The sequence below is a fragment of the Canis lupus genome, chromosome 30, assembly GCF_003254725.2.
Source record: "Canis lupus dingo isolate Sandy chromosome 30, ASM325472v2, whole genome shotgun sequence".
NCBI classification, from domain to species: Eukaryota; Metazoa; Chordata; class Mammalia; order Carnivora; family Canidae; genus Canis; species Canis lupus.
The window spans coordinates 8,227,544-8,241,691 of record NC_064272.1 but is presented as its reverse complement, the minus strand read 5'-3'; the positions used below and the strand labels follow the sequence as shown (position 1 = coordinate 8,241,691).

Here is a 14,148-nt window from a genome sequence, read left to right as displayed (position 1 = left end):
GAGAGACACAGAGTACCAGGTCAGTGGTAAGTACACTGCGTACGGGGCTGCCAAGTTGAGCCACAAGAGCGGAATCCTGCACGACTCGGAGCACTTCTTGCCCACACTAAGTCCCGAACAATGTCCAAGGGAGTGATGCAACCCTATCAGTAGCCCTGCCTGCTTGGCTGCTCTCTCCCTGGAAGAGAGGGATGGAGACAAAGAGGGGCCCCCTGTCCCTCTTATGTGCCTTCCAGAGTTCGAGCTCTTCACTTGCCCCAACACCCCATCTGAAGAAAGAACCACATTCCAGCACAGATAGTAAGAGATCAGTTTATGGTTAACGGTATGGGACAGACCGGGAAGGTACCGGGGCCCCTAGTAATGAGCTTCCCAGGAATAGACTGACAGACTTACAAGTAAACAGAGGGGCAGGGAAACAAAGCCAAATGCTGAGAGACCCAGGCCCAGCCTCGGTGGCTGTACCTGGGCCCTAGTTCCAGTTCTGCCCTGGGAACCTGATGGATGAGCAGGACCTACAGGTGCCTCAGTTCTTGTAAGGCTCCCATCTCCTCACTCCCTCCTGTCCCCTACCAGCAGGCTGGGACTTCTCACATGTGGTGTATTTCCAGGGCTAGGGAATGGCTGGTCTGGGGGTGGGAAGGCAGAGGCCTGGGTAGCACAGGGTTAGCAGCAGCACTGGGGGGAATCTGGTCAGGCACCAGGTGCCTGGGGCGGGGCACCGCTCAGCAGGGCCCCTTTGTCCAGGGCAGGCCCCCCCCCCTGCCCACCACACCAACATGGTGCAATAAATAGTTTCAAGTACTAAATCCGTGTCAGGCAGGAGAGCTGGAGGCTGGTGGGACAGGCAGAGGCTTATGGAGAGAGGCTCCCAGCCACCCACCGAGTCCTCTCAGTGGGCTCCAGGTATATCAAGTCCACTGTGTGTGCAGGAGTGGTGACCTGGCCCCAATGTCTATGTGGACACTCCCTGCAGGGGCTCAACCCCTCAGACCAGTGCCAAGGCCTGCTCTGCAGGGCAGAAGCAGGGCAGCATGGTGCCCACAGCGTCCACAATGGCTGCCAGGTGCTCATCCTGTGCCTGGGGCCCACAGAGCTGCATGAAGTCCGCCAGGCGCAGCAAGTACTCGAGGTTGTGGCCGGAGAAGCCACGGCAGGCCAGGATCTGTGTTGCAATGGCCTCCTCAGGGGCAGGGCCCAGATAACCAGGATTCTGTGGAGTGGCTACATAAGCCAAAGCCTTGAGTGGTTGGTCAGGGGTATCCTGAGGGTAGAAGGTGACTTCCTTGGTATCATAGCCGCCAAGTACTGCTTCCCGCACGTTCAGGTACTTCAGGGCCTCGCTCACCTGCTCACCTTGAACCTGGTATGCCACACCCCAAGTGCAGCCCTAGGAGGAAACACGAACATTGGGGTCACTCAAAACAGCTCCTGGCTAGTCCCACCCCAGGTCTGTGCTCTATTAGGAAAATGGGCAGAGGACTGATGAGTCGTCAAGAAGCCACACATCAAGCTCATTTTCCCTTTCTTAACAAGAGTTGATAAGGTGGTCTGGCCCCAAGGCCAAGAGGATTCCTACTCAAGAGTGTGGCTTGAGATCCAGTAGCATCATTTGTATAATTAAGAGGAATCTGAGTTTCAGGCCACACTCTGACCTTATTAAATCGGAATCTGCATTTTAAGAAGATGCTCAGGTGATTCTAATGAGAAGTACTTAGCTAGACCACTCTTACCCTCTGCCTGAGAGGCATCTAATCTACCCTATAGCCATGGACCCATGAGCTCTGCCTGCAACCCTTCACGCTAGTTCCCCGGGGTCTCTCTCTCTCTCGACTCAGGTACTTACCTCATGATCTTCGAGGAGGGTCACCACACGACCAGGCTGAGGAGGGAAGAAAGATTTTGAAAAAGACAAGTTAGAAATCAGCTGTCACCAGTGCCAGAGGAAACCCTTATTAACCCTGCTGGTCCCTTATTAACCCAGAGGGTCCCACTCATTCAGAGGGAAGTGGAGAGAGTGATACATGGCTGCAGGAGAAATAGATACATGGCAGTGGCCCAAATCGATCATCAGAAATATCCATCAACATGGTGATCCACAGGATCACAGATTCCAGCCATCACACTGATCCGCGGGGCACAGAAATTGAAGCAACAAACCCCAGGCACAGGTTTACACACTTCCCCCACCAGCACGGAGTCACCCTCTGCCCAGAGAGCCCCGAACATTCCAGGGCCCTGGTGCCCACTACCCTGCCCCCACCCCCTCCCTTCCCCTGGGCATGGTCAGATGCTCACCATCTTGTCGCTGCCCCGATGGAAGGTGTCTCCCTGCCAGAAGCGCCGGCTGTAGCCGCGCACGAAGCCCACACGGCTGTCGCTGTAGGCAAAGTCTGGCCTCCACACCAGGGAGCCGTACCCGAAAATCCACAGCGCTTGGGGGTCGCTGGCATCCCGGGGGCGCTGCGCGGGTGGCGAGGGGGGTGGCGAGGCGGGCGGGGTTTCCTGGGCTGTGGACTCCTGCTTCATGGTGCTGGGCACAGGGACGAGCCCGGCGGCCTCCGGGGCTGGTCTCCGGCGCGGGCACGGAAGGACCGACGGACGCGCACACCTGGCCTGGCACCGCTCGGTCGCTCCAGCTGCGCGGCCCCTCCGGAGGCGCCTTTTAAACCCTCCGGCCGGGGGGCCCCGCCCACCGCGCCGGCTGCCGCGGTGATTGGGGCGGGGCAAATCCCCTTTTAACCAATCACCTTCCTGGTTTGCTTCCCGGTTAACCGCGCCGCCCTCTGAATGGGTAACTGAGCGGCCTGCCCCAGGCCCAGCGCGCCCGCTGATTGGCTCGGCTCCACCTCTGTAGCAAACCTGGCAGGAGTGATGCAACCGCGGGGGAGGTTTCCCCAGCTCCGGCATGCAGCAAGGGCACCTCGGATTGCGTCAGGCGGCGGGCAGTGGGCAGTGGGCAGTGGGCACGGACGGGGACACTGGCCGACTCTCAGGCAGCCCCTACATGGCCTAGGCCCTTCAGGAACCAGCACCGGCGTGGCCCAGGCGGGCGGCTCCCCTGCAGCTCTGTCGGTGCACCCGGTCGGGTCACTGCCACCCCAGGCAGCACGGACTCATTAACAGGGCCAGTGCAGGGGACGTCCCGGAGGAGCTCTGTGGGCGGCGTAGATGCAGTCTCTGGGGCTCCGCCGGGGAGCACACACTTTAGAGAAGCTGTCGGAGGCACCCTCTGCATTCCGTACAGGTGCCTCACGCGGTTGGTCCGCGTGAGCAAATGGAGAAACTGAGTCACGGGGCTGGCAAGGGTTTCTGCAGAAGCTGCGACGCTGAGTCAGGCCGGGGGCCGAGAGCTTACCGGCCTCACGTGAGGGCTACTCCCAGGGCCATGTGTGGAACCCCCTGCGCCCAGGTAGGCTTGGGGTAGAGCCTTTCAGCGCGCTTGCAACCATCGCTGTCACTTGGGCGATGGTGTGGAAACCTGCGGAGAGAGGCCGGAAAGACGGGCATTTCTGCCCTGAGGCGATGGGCAGTTCAGAAAGGACCTGAAAGGTTTGCAACAATGGGGTCATCCTCAGGCGCAGAAGTTCCGGGAGCTTCCGGGAGCCGCAGGCAGGGCAGCCCGATTGAGGCTTCCAGACGGCTGTAAGCAGCTACCGGCTTTCTCTCCGGCTACTGGCCTCCTGGCCTCCTGGCCTCCTGGCCTCCTGACCCACGGAGGGCCGTCGGCCGTCTGGGGTCGGCTCCCTAAGCAGGGGCAAGAGGCTGCCGCCTGGGGGTGTTTCCGGCTGGACAGGGGGAACAGAGACCGCAGAAGGCCTGCCCCTGGAACTGCAGAACTGGCTCGGGAAACAGCTAAGGAGATCCGGGGTGAGCCCTCTGGCAGGCGAAAGGAGCAATATTGCTTCTCATTAGATTCTAATTAGATATTTAAACTAAAAATTATCTGCACCCTTAGTCATTCCCAAAGTGTGTAGGATATATTCTCCAGTAGTAATGTTGTACTACAGTGTGTATAGTATGAAGCTAGTTCTTTAAAAACAAAATAAGGGGGGGATCCCTGGGTGGTGCAGCGGTTTGGCGCCTGCCTTTGACCCAGGGCGCGATCCTGGAGACCTGGGATCAAATCCCACCTCAGGCTCCCGGTGCATGGAGCCTGCTTCTCCCTCTGCCTATGTCCCTGCCTCTCTCTCTCTCTCTCTCTCTCTGTATGACTATCATAAATAAATAAAAATTAAAAAAAAATAAAAATAAAAACAAAATAAGTTAGGGATGCCTGGGTGGCTCAGTCCATTGAGCCAGGTCATGATCAGGGTGTTGAGATCTAGCCCAGGGGTCACGCTCACCGGGAAGTCAGCTTGAGATTCTTTCCCTCTACCCCTCCCCCTGCACTCTGTAAAATAAAGAAACAAATCTAAAAAAAAAAAAAAAAGCTACACATTAATATTTGTAAAAGAAGGGATCCCTGGGTGGCGCAGCGGTTTAGCGCCTGCCTTTGGCCCAGGGAGCGATCCTGGAGACCTGGGATCGAATCTCACGTCGGGCTCCCGGTGCATGGAGCCTGCTTCTCCCTCTGCCTCTCTCTCTCTCTCTCTCTCTCTCTCTCTCTCTCACTATCATAAATAAATAAAAATTTTTAAAAAATATTTGTAAAATAAATAATCTAGAAGAGGGGCGCGTCGGTGTCTCAGTGGTTGAGTGTCTGCCTTTGGCTCAGGTTGTGATCCAGGGTCCTGAGATTTTTTTTTTTAGGGTCCTGGGATTGAGTTCTTCATCAGGCTCCCGAAGGGAGCCTGCCTCTCCCTCTGGCTCTGGCTCTCTGTGTCTCTCATGAATAAATAAATAAAATCTTTAAGAAAAATTATGTGTTTTATTTGCATAGAAAAGAATCCACAAGAACACATGAAAAGTTTCAGTGATTACCTCTGAGTAGTAGGAGCACATGAGATTTGCTCTTTTTTATTTATTTATTTTTTATTTTTTTTTAAATATTTTTTATATCTTTGAGAATTAGCATCTTTTTTTTTTAATTTTTATTTATTTATGATAGTCACAGAGAGAGAGAGAGAGGCAGAGACACAGGCAGAGGGAGAAGCAGGCTCCATGCACCAGGAGCCCGACGTGGGACTCGATCCTGGGTCTCCAGGATCACGCCCTGGGCCAAAGGCAGGCACCAAACCGCTGCGCCGCCCAGGGATCCCGATTTGCTCTTTTTAAAAGCCAATTCAAATTCTTTGGGATTTTTGAAGGGAACATAAACCACTTTTATTTAGAAAAGAAAAAGTCAAAATAAAAATCCATTTTGAAAACAATGTAGTGGGCAGCCCTGGTGGCGCAGCGGTTTAGCGCCGCCTGCAGCCCAGGGCGTGATCCTGGAGACCTGGGATCGAGTCCCACATCGGGCTCCCTGCATGGAGCCTGCTTCTCCCTCTGCCTGTGTCTCTGCACCCCCCCGCCCCCGCCGTCGCTCATAAATAAATTAATAAAATCTTAAAAAAAAAACAATGTAGTAAAAATGCCCGAGGCTGCATAGTCAGGCAAAAATGCAAACTATGAACTATCACATGCACTGTGATTAAAACTATTAAAACAACAATAACAAGATACATGAGGAAAAAGATGGGGGGGGCATCATATACCAATGATGGATGTGTTGAGATATTAGGATTATGGGTGATTTTTTTTAAGATTTTATTTATTTATTCATGAGAGACACACAGAGAGAGGGGCACACAGGCAGAGGGAGGAGAAGCAGGCTTCATGCAAGGAGCCCGATGTGTGGGACTCAATCCCAGGAATCCGGGATCATGTCCTGAGCCAAAGGCAGATGCTCAACCCACTGAGCCACCCAGGCGTCCCTATGGGTGATTCTTTTCTCTCTTTTTCAAGGCTTACAGAATGTAATTTTTTTTTTAATTTTTATTTATGATAGTCACACAGAGAGAGAGGCAGAGACCTAGGCAGAGGGAGAAGCAGGCTCCATGCACCGGGAGCCCGACGTGGGATTCGATCCCGGGTCTCCAGGATCGCGCCCTGGGCCAAAGGCAGGCGCCAAACCGCTGCGCCACCCAGGGATCCCCCAGAATGTAATTTTTAATAATAAAAAGTTACTTTCATTTTTAAAGATTTTATTTATTCATGAGAGACCCACAGAGAGAGAGAGAGGCAGAGACACATTTAGAGGAGGAGCAGGCTCCACGCAAGGAGCCCAATGTGGGACTCGATCCCGGGACTCCAGGATCACGCCCTGGGCCGAAAGCAGGCACCAAACTGCTGAGCCACCCAGGGATCCCCAAAAAGTTACTTTTAAAGAGTCATTAATAGTTTTCTGGTGGCTAAGGGGGCAGAGTATATCAGAATAACCTGGGGAATATTTTCTAGCTGCCCATTCACAGACTTCCTCCCATCCGAACAAAGCCCCATTGGTGAAATCATCAGGAACCAACTCTTGCTCCAAGTACGTTAGGCACTTCCTCCTCTATGCTCCCACAACCCCTTACCTCACTTCTATTTATCTGTCCCCTTCACCTCATGCTTATAACAGAAACAATCGTTTGTTGAATGTTTACCATGAGCCAGGCATTGAGCTAAATGCTTTACATTCATTCTAATTACAAACTTCTCCCCTAATTTGTGAGGTAAATATCATTTCCCAGGTGAGCCTAGTGGAGCACAGGAAAGGCAGGTAAGCCACACATGGTGAAGCCCAGCAAGTCCTGGAATCCAGGTCTGAAGGCAGGTAGATCAGCCCCAGATCCTCCTTGCTGGGAGGCTTTGGATATCCTGCTTCCTGAGAACTCTTGAGAGCTCCCTGAGAGCAGATTTTATCCCTGAAGTCTCAGGGAGACCCACACAGTGCTGGCTCATGGAAGGTTCTCCACAAAACTATGCAGAAGAAGTGGAGCTTTTACTTTGGAAAGGCCAGGTCACCCTGAGGTTCAGAGGAGGAGGAATCCTGAAAAGCACAGTTTCAACCCTGACCCTCTCAAAATCGGAATCCCCACAAAAGTTGGCCCAGGGGTCTTGGCCACCTTCCTGGGAATGTATCTTGCCTGTTCCCATTCCTCGTTTATCTTTGCCAACAAATGTCTCCTTCCCGTCCAGTGGGACACTCCCGGGCAGTCAACCATCCCACTCAGCAGATTCCTCTCCAACTTCTGCAGCAGCCGTACCATCTTTCCTCTGAAAATCCCCTCAGGAAGGGGCTGCAGATGTCATGCCCACAGAAGTACCACCTCATGAGGGAGGATTACTTCCACCTCGAAGAGTGGCACATGATTTGCACATGAGGCACACGTGGTGGCTTCCTTTTTCTGGACCTTTCCCAAATTAATCTTTCCTTATTGTTCCCCTTCAGGCAATCCTTTCTCGTTTCCTTATGATCTGTTCCTTCCCACTTCTCATTCCAGTCACCGCAATCAACCTCTGGCATTAGTGGGCACAATTAGCTGAACAAGGGAAGAGTGCATTTTAGGAGCTCGGGGACTGTGTTAATTTTTTATGCTAAGTGATAAGGTTGCTTTATAAAGCTGCCGATGCCCAAGGGATGAAAATAAAACCTTCCCAGACATGGGCTGTAAAGCCCCAATTGCCCAGATTTGAGCCCAGCTCCACCATTTACCATCAGGCCTACTGTCTCTGGTTCTCAGTTTTCTCAACTGTGAAATGGGGGATAATAGTGTCCACTTTGTGGGTTCTGATGAGGGTTGAAAGAATGTGGGAGCCCTCAATATACTTGGCTCCTTATTATTTTTACTATAGACTTTTCACTTTCCATTTTATCCAGGATAGAGCCCTAACCTACTACTGTGATTCATAATTAGAAATATATAGAGGTGCCTGGGTGGCTCAGGCAGTTGAGCATCAGACTCTTGGTTTCACCTCAGGTCATGGTCTCGAGGTCCTGGGATCAAGCTCAGCATTGGGCTCTCCACTCAGCAGAGTCTGCTTGTTTTCCTCTTTGCCTGACTCCCTGCTTGCACTCTCTCTCTCTCTCTAAAATAAATAGATAAATCTAAAAAAAAAAAAGAAAAAGAAAAAAAAGAAAGAAATATAAATTTTGGCTTCATCCTGTTCCTGGCAGAGCTCTTAAAACCCTTGGAATTTCCTAAGTGATAAGAGTGATAAAGGTGCCTTTTGTTATTCATAACAAGCCCATATCAACCACACCTGAATTTAGTTAATGCGCAGGCCTTTTGGGAAGTCCCTAAGGATGGGGGGGGGGGCGGTTGCTGGTTGCCAGGGAAACCGACCGTGTGATTAGAGGGTTGGAACTCTCAGCCCCAACTTCCAACCTCTGGGCAGGGGAGAAGGGCTAGAGACTGAGTTTAAACATCAGTGGCCAATAATTTAATCAATCACATCTATGTAATGAAGCCTCCATAAAAACCCCAAAGGACAGGGGTCCAGAGAACTTCTGGGTTGTTAAATACATGGAGGTGCCAGGAGGATGGCACTTCCCAAAGAGGACATGAAAGCTCCAGATCCCTTCCCACATACCTTGCCCTATGCATCTCTTCCATCTGGCTATTCCTGAGTTATATCCTTTTACAATAAACCAGTAATCAGTAATCTGAGTTCTGTGATCCACTCCAGCAAATTAATCAAACCTAAGGAGTGGGTTGTGGGAACCTCTACAGCCACTTAGAGGCACAAGTAACCTGGACTTGTGATTGGCATCTGAGGTGGGAGGCGGTCTTGTGAGATGGAGTCCTGAGTCTGTGGGATCTGATGCTGTCTCCAGGCTGGGAGCGTCAGGGCTGAGTTAAATTGCAGGACGCCCAGGTGGTGTTGCAGAATCACTTGATATGCGGAAAACCTACAGGTCTGGTGTCAGGAGGGAAGCAGTGAGGGCGTCTGGGTGGCTCAGTAGGTTAAGTGTCTGCCTTTGGTCCAGGTCATGATCTCAGGTCCTGTGTTAGGCTCCCTGCTCATTGCGGAGCCTGCTTCTCCCTCTCCCTTCCATCCTCCCATGCTCATGCATGCACACACTCTCTCTCTCTGTCATAAATAAAACCTTTAAGAAAAAACAAAAGTGAAAAAAGGTCATAGGAGAGTATTGAGAGCAGATGAGATGCACAGAAGAGTATGTTTTCCTTCACCCTACGTCTCCGTCTGACAGAGTTCAGAAGAATTGAGTGGGTCAGGAAAGTGGTCATGGTATTTTTGATTCAATGGATGAAATCTCCAACTATCTCACCCTCCATTCTTGCCATGCAATTCCCAGATTGTTCCAGCAAAGAAGGTGCTAAAAGAGTGTTTTTAAAAGGCAGATGGGTGATAGTCTGCCCCAAAGCCACTATTAATAGAACAGTTGCTTGAGCAAAGAGATTTTCTGTGTATGTTTGGAGGAGAAAGATGTTAAAATAAGTGAATAAAATTAATAATCCACAATCAATAAGGGCTTTACCTCCCACAGACTTCTGAGGGATAAGTGTATCCTCAGGTCCTTGGCCCCTGTGCAGGGACATAGTTTCTGCCAACACTCTGGCAAAAGGATGGGGAAAAGGAGTAGCTGAATCTCTCAATACAGTCTGCCTCAGATGAGAGAGAGAAGACAGCTGCTCAGCTGGGTATGCCAGCTAGATCCTGGGCCAAGGCGGGAGGGCTCCTTGGACCCTTCTATAAGCAGGGACTGTAAGGATTCCCCCATGCCCTGACAGAGGGTGCATGGGATAGGAAAACTTGGCTCCATGTCTAGCTTCTAAGGAAGGAGGAAGACACAGCTGACAGGGTACCCTAGGGCGGCCAGTGTTCTCGTTATTCAGACCTTGGGCCTTGTCCACCTGGAAGGGGAAGGACCAGGGCTCCAACAGAGGGTGGGATGGGATGGTGGAGCCTCTTTCCCAATTCCAAGGAGAGAGGAAGGCGTCCTTCATGGCAACAGCAAGTGGCTGGCTGCAGGGTTGAGGAGCATTTCAGTGAAGTGGCAGGGATGCTGAGAGGGGGACCATGGGGTCAGAGTCAAATGAATGTCAGACCCTACAGAAATGCTGCAGTGTGGTAGGACCTGGCTTAAAAGAACCCTAGAAAAATAGCCCCTGTGGAGAAGTATGGCTCAGGCCCCCAGAGAACCAAGGAAGTAAAGCCCCTTAAATGAGATCAGCTGGGACACCATCCCCCATGAGCCTACTGCAAATGGGAAGGAGACAGCAGACTTAGATCTCTTTAGAAAGAGCCACTGGTGGAGGTGATACTGAACAGACCAGGCCTAGGATGCTGGGCCTGGCTTGATGTCTGCCAGTGTGGGAAACCGACAGCAACTCTTGGACAAGCCAAGTGGTACGTGCCTGTCTGCTAACCCCCATGGCTGGCTTTGCCTCCAAACTGAGCCAAGAAGCGGGAACACTGGAGACAGGCTGGCCATGTCTGGCAGGACTTTGGCTCTGCCCTGCAGGGGGTGCCATGACACAGGACAGGCTCCTGCCCAGAGCCAACCTGTTGCAAAATCCAGACTCTGGAGATACTCGTTACCTTGTGTCTGGCCATAGCTTTGGCTGGCTTCTTGGAACCTACATCGTAGACTCAGGGGGTCTTTGGGCATGAAGGGAACAGGCTGAGTCCACTCTTGGCCAGAGTGTTAGAAGGGTGCAGGGCCCGAGAGGCAAGGGGAAAAATGTGGTGAAAGCCACTGTGACAGATCTCCAAGGGGAAGGGGAGTCTTGAGGACTTGAGGTCCTGCCATCCCTTCCCAGAGCCAGGATCCCCCTTCCACTACCTCCCACAGCTGAAGTTGACCTGAGCTAGAGGTGTTCCTTAAAGACGGAGACCACCTGGGATCTCCTCTGCCTGGTTGGTCCTAGAGCTACTGCTGGGGTGATCCAGCCAGGCTCCAAGTCCTCTCTGGCCCACCTCCACCCTGAGGGCTGGGATGGTGGCAGCTCCAAAAAGTGGTTTGTTGCCATAAGCTTGAGAAGGATTAACCCACCAGTGGAGGAACCCGTTGCTCACAAGTATTTCATACACCAACTCATTTCAACCTCATAGTAACGTGCAAGAGGTATCAGCAATCTCTGAGAGGGTAAAGATAAATAACTGGGTCGTTAGCCTCTTTGGGCAGAGGCCGTATTTTATCGCCAATACCTGGCATACAAGAGGTACTCGATCAGTGTGGAAGGAATGAAGAAATGGATGGGGGCAGCCCGGGTTTAGCGCCTTTGGCCCAGGGCGTGATTCTGGAGACCCGCGTCGGGCTCCCTCCATGGGGTCTGCTTCTCCCTCTGCCTGTGTCTCTGCCCCCGCCCGTGTCTCTTAGGAATAACTAAATAAAATCTTAAAAAAAAGAAATGGATGGACTTGTCCCAGGTCATCTGGCAATGGGAGGTGCTGCTGCAAAGGAGCCTCATCCTCGCAACTCCGACCTGGTGTTCTCTCCAGCCCGGCCCCCATTCCCTTGCCTCGGGGTGCCTCGGGGTGCCTCGGGGTGCCTGCGGGGCAGGGGTGGCTGCAGCACCGAGGACTGCGAGGTGGGGAGGTTGCTGTCCCGGCTTCTCTGGAAACCCTGAGGCGTCTTTAGGGTCAGCGTGGCACGGTTTGCTCCCGGGGGGTGGGGGGACTGGGGCCCACGGGGAGCCCCGCGGGGCCAAGACGAAAACTGAACTCGCGGCCGCCGCGCCCTCCCCGGCCCCTCCCCTCGGCCCCGGGAGGAGCCCGGCGGAGCCTCTAGCCCCGGCGGCGCGGGCCCCCACGGCCGCGCAGCGCCCTCTGGTGCCGGGCAGCGGGCCTGGCCCTCCCGCCCGGGGTCCGCCGGCGACGCCGGCTTCCCGCGGCCCCGACCCCGACCCCGCGCGGCCTCCCAGGCCCGGGGCGGGACTCGGGGAGGCCGGAGGCGGAGCCCGGCGGGCGGGGGCGACTCCGAGAAACTCGCGGCCTTCGGCGGCTTCCCGGCCCGGGAAGCGAGCCGGGGTCGGGAGGCCGCAAACAGGAAGTCGGGCTTAACAAAGAGTGCGGGGGGCGGGGGGGGGCGCAGGACCTCCGGGGCGCCCGGCGGCGGCGGCAGGTGGAGGGCCCACCCCGAGAGCGCGCCGCACCTGCCTTTCCGCCGCGCCGGGCCACGGGGCCGAACCGTGCACCTGGGCGCAAGGGAGGGCGCGGCCCCCCGGGGAAGGCGCATCCTCTCCCCGGGAAGGGACAGTCACAGCTCCCTGAGTGAATCACTTCCATCCCCTTCCCGGAATACAGCAGGCCACGTGGGACGGAGGGCTGGGGTCCCGATCCTGCGAAGCCCCGAGGAAGGGCTGGGAGAGATGCAGAGGGGAGAGCCTGTGTGTGGGTCTCCCGCGGAGGTGGAGCATCCAAATACACGGAGTTTAGTGGTCTTGAGATTTAGCTTGAGATGGGGGCTGGGAGGGGGGGCCCGGATAAGAGTCACTGTCTTTTCCATCCCTACCTCCTAGCCGGTCTGACCCTGGCACTGAGGCAGGAGGGGGGGCCTTGGTTGAATAAGATGAATAAAGGCATTCCTCGCGTCACAGCCTTTTCCTGACTCACCTCCCTACCCCACAGAGACACCCAGGTGGTTAGCAGCCAGTGGGCCCTGGAAAAGCTGCTGTCCCCAGAGCTGGAGTTCACCATGGGGTCAGATTAGCCTTCAGGCTGGGCACTGCCTCCAGGCTGTAAGGAGCCGCTAAACTGAATTCTCTCATGCAGTACTCATACAAATTAAGCAGGCACTTGCTAAACCCCGGAGAGCACTTTTCAGTGCTTCGTTTGGCCTTGTTTCTGCCAAGCCGGGGACTCTCCCGTATACCTGGACACTGTCAGGAAAGTCTTGGGTGCCTGACCTAGACAGGCAGTTGGACCCCCAGGGAGTGACCTCCAGGCTAGGGATGGAGGGCTTTCGCTGGGGCCTGCTCTCACCCCAACCCACTGGCCTAGCTCTGCCAGGTCACTGGAGGCGGAGCTACAAGTTGGAGCTGCCCAACCCGAAACTGTGCTCAGATCCCCTTTCCCCCAGAAAGCCTAGTGGTGGGCTCTCCCAGCTCCCTGTCTAGGGGATCAGAGCCAGTGAGTGGGTTTAGCTAGCCAGCTCCCCTCCAAGGCTCTTGTCTGAGGCGCTGGCAGCCCATGAAGCCCAGCACAGCCTGGCCGTGTGGACGTGCAGGCTCGCGGGTGTCCTACCTGTCCCCCACATGGGAGCCTCGTCATCTGCCTTGTGTCCCAGCCCAGTTTCCCCAGCCCCCAGGGCCCGGGAGCCGCTTTCCTGTTTCATTTTGGGCAGGAAGAGTGAGGTCGTGTTGTTCTTCCCCCTGCTGCCGGCTCAGGCTGTGGGAACGGTTCCCTGAATGCTTTCCTGTTTGATACCCTGTGTGTGCAGTGAGGGGAACAGGAGGCAAGAGCAAGGCGTGGAGCATGTGCATGGGGGTGAGTGGGAATGAGCCGAGGTCTCTGGCTCCTATGTCTCTGGCATAAGCTCCCGGGTCGAGGGTGGGCATGCCATGTGCATGTGTCAGGGATAAAGAGGAAAAAGGAGGGTGGGTAGCGCAGCATATACTTGGACTCTACAGGCAGCTCTGGTGGGCTTATTTTGCTTTACTGTGGACAGGCTGAGAGCTGGGAGCATCTACTTGACCTTTGTCAGTGGCTCAATTTTTTCATCATTTGCTCTCCGTGGGGTAGGTTTGTGGCCGTAGGGAGAGGACCATGGCCCCCTAGGGACCATCCTGCACCTTACAGGAAGACAGACAGCAAGCAAAGACAAAGTTTCTCAGTGCCTTGGCCTGAGAAACCTGGACTGGGGTTGGGGGGCGGGCAGTGGTGGGGGCAGCCCTGGTGGCTCAGTGGTTTAGGGCCACCTTCAGTCTAAGGCGTGATCCTGGAGACCCGGGATTGAGTCCCACGTCAGGCTCCCTGCATGAAGCCTGCTTGTGTCTCTGTCTCTCTGTCTCTGTCTCTCTCTGTGTCTCTCATGAATACATAAATAAAATCTTTAAAAAGAAAAAAAGAAACCTGGACTCGAGAAAGGCCTCCTCCTCCTCCTCCTCATCCTCCTCCTCCTCCTCCTCCTCCTCCTCCTCTCCCTGCTGTCTTCAGTAAATTCCTGCAGCTCTGGGCAGACCAGGTACCAGACCCTGTACCCAAGTACTCAGCACTCTTGGCCAGCTGCAAGGAGGATAGACCTAAGTTGAGCCCCCCTCCCCCAAGACCAGT

At 54.3% G+C, this 14,148-nt stretch overlaps 1 protein-coding gene across 1 annotated transcript; it reads right to left on the bottom strand.

Moving 5' to 3' along the window:
• Positions 1–298: 298 nt before the first annotated feature.
• CHAC1 (ChaC glutathione specific gamma-glutamylcyclotransferase 1) lies at positions 299–2,685 on the bottom strand. Its single transcript, XM_025473153.3, has 3 exons — positions 2,299–2,685; positions 1,847–1,882; positions 299–1,390 (listed from the first exon to the last, which is right to left on the bottom strand). Exons 1-3 carry the CDS (start codon positions 2,527–2,529, stop codon positions 989–991), a joined length of 669 nt encoding a protein of 222 aa, XP_025328938.1. The 5' UTR covers positions 2,530–2,685; the 3' UTR covers positions 299–988.
• Between the last annotated feature and the right edge of the window lie 11,463 nt (positions 2,686–14,148).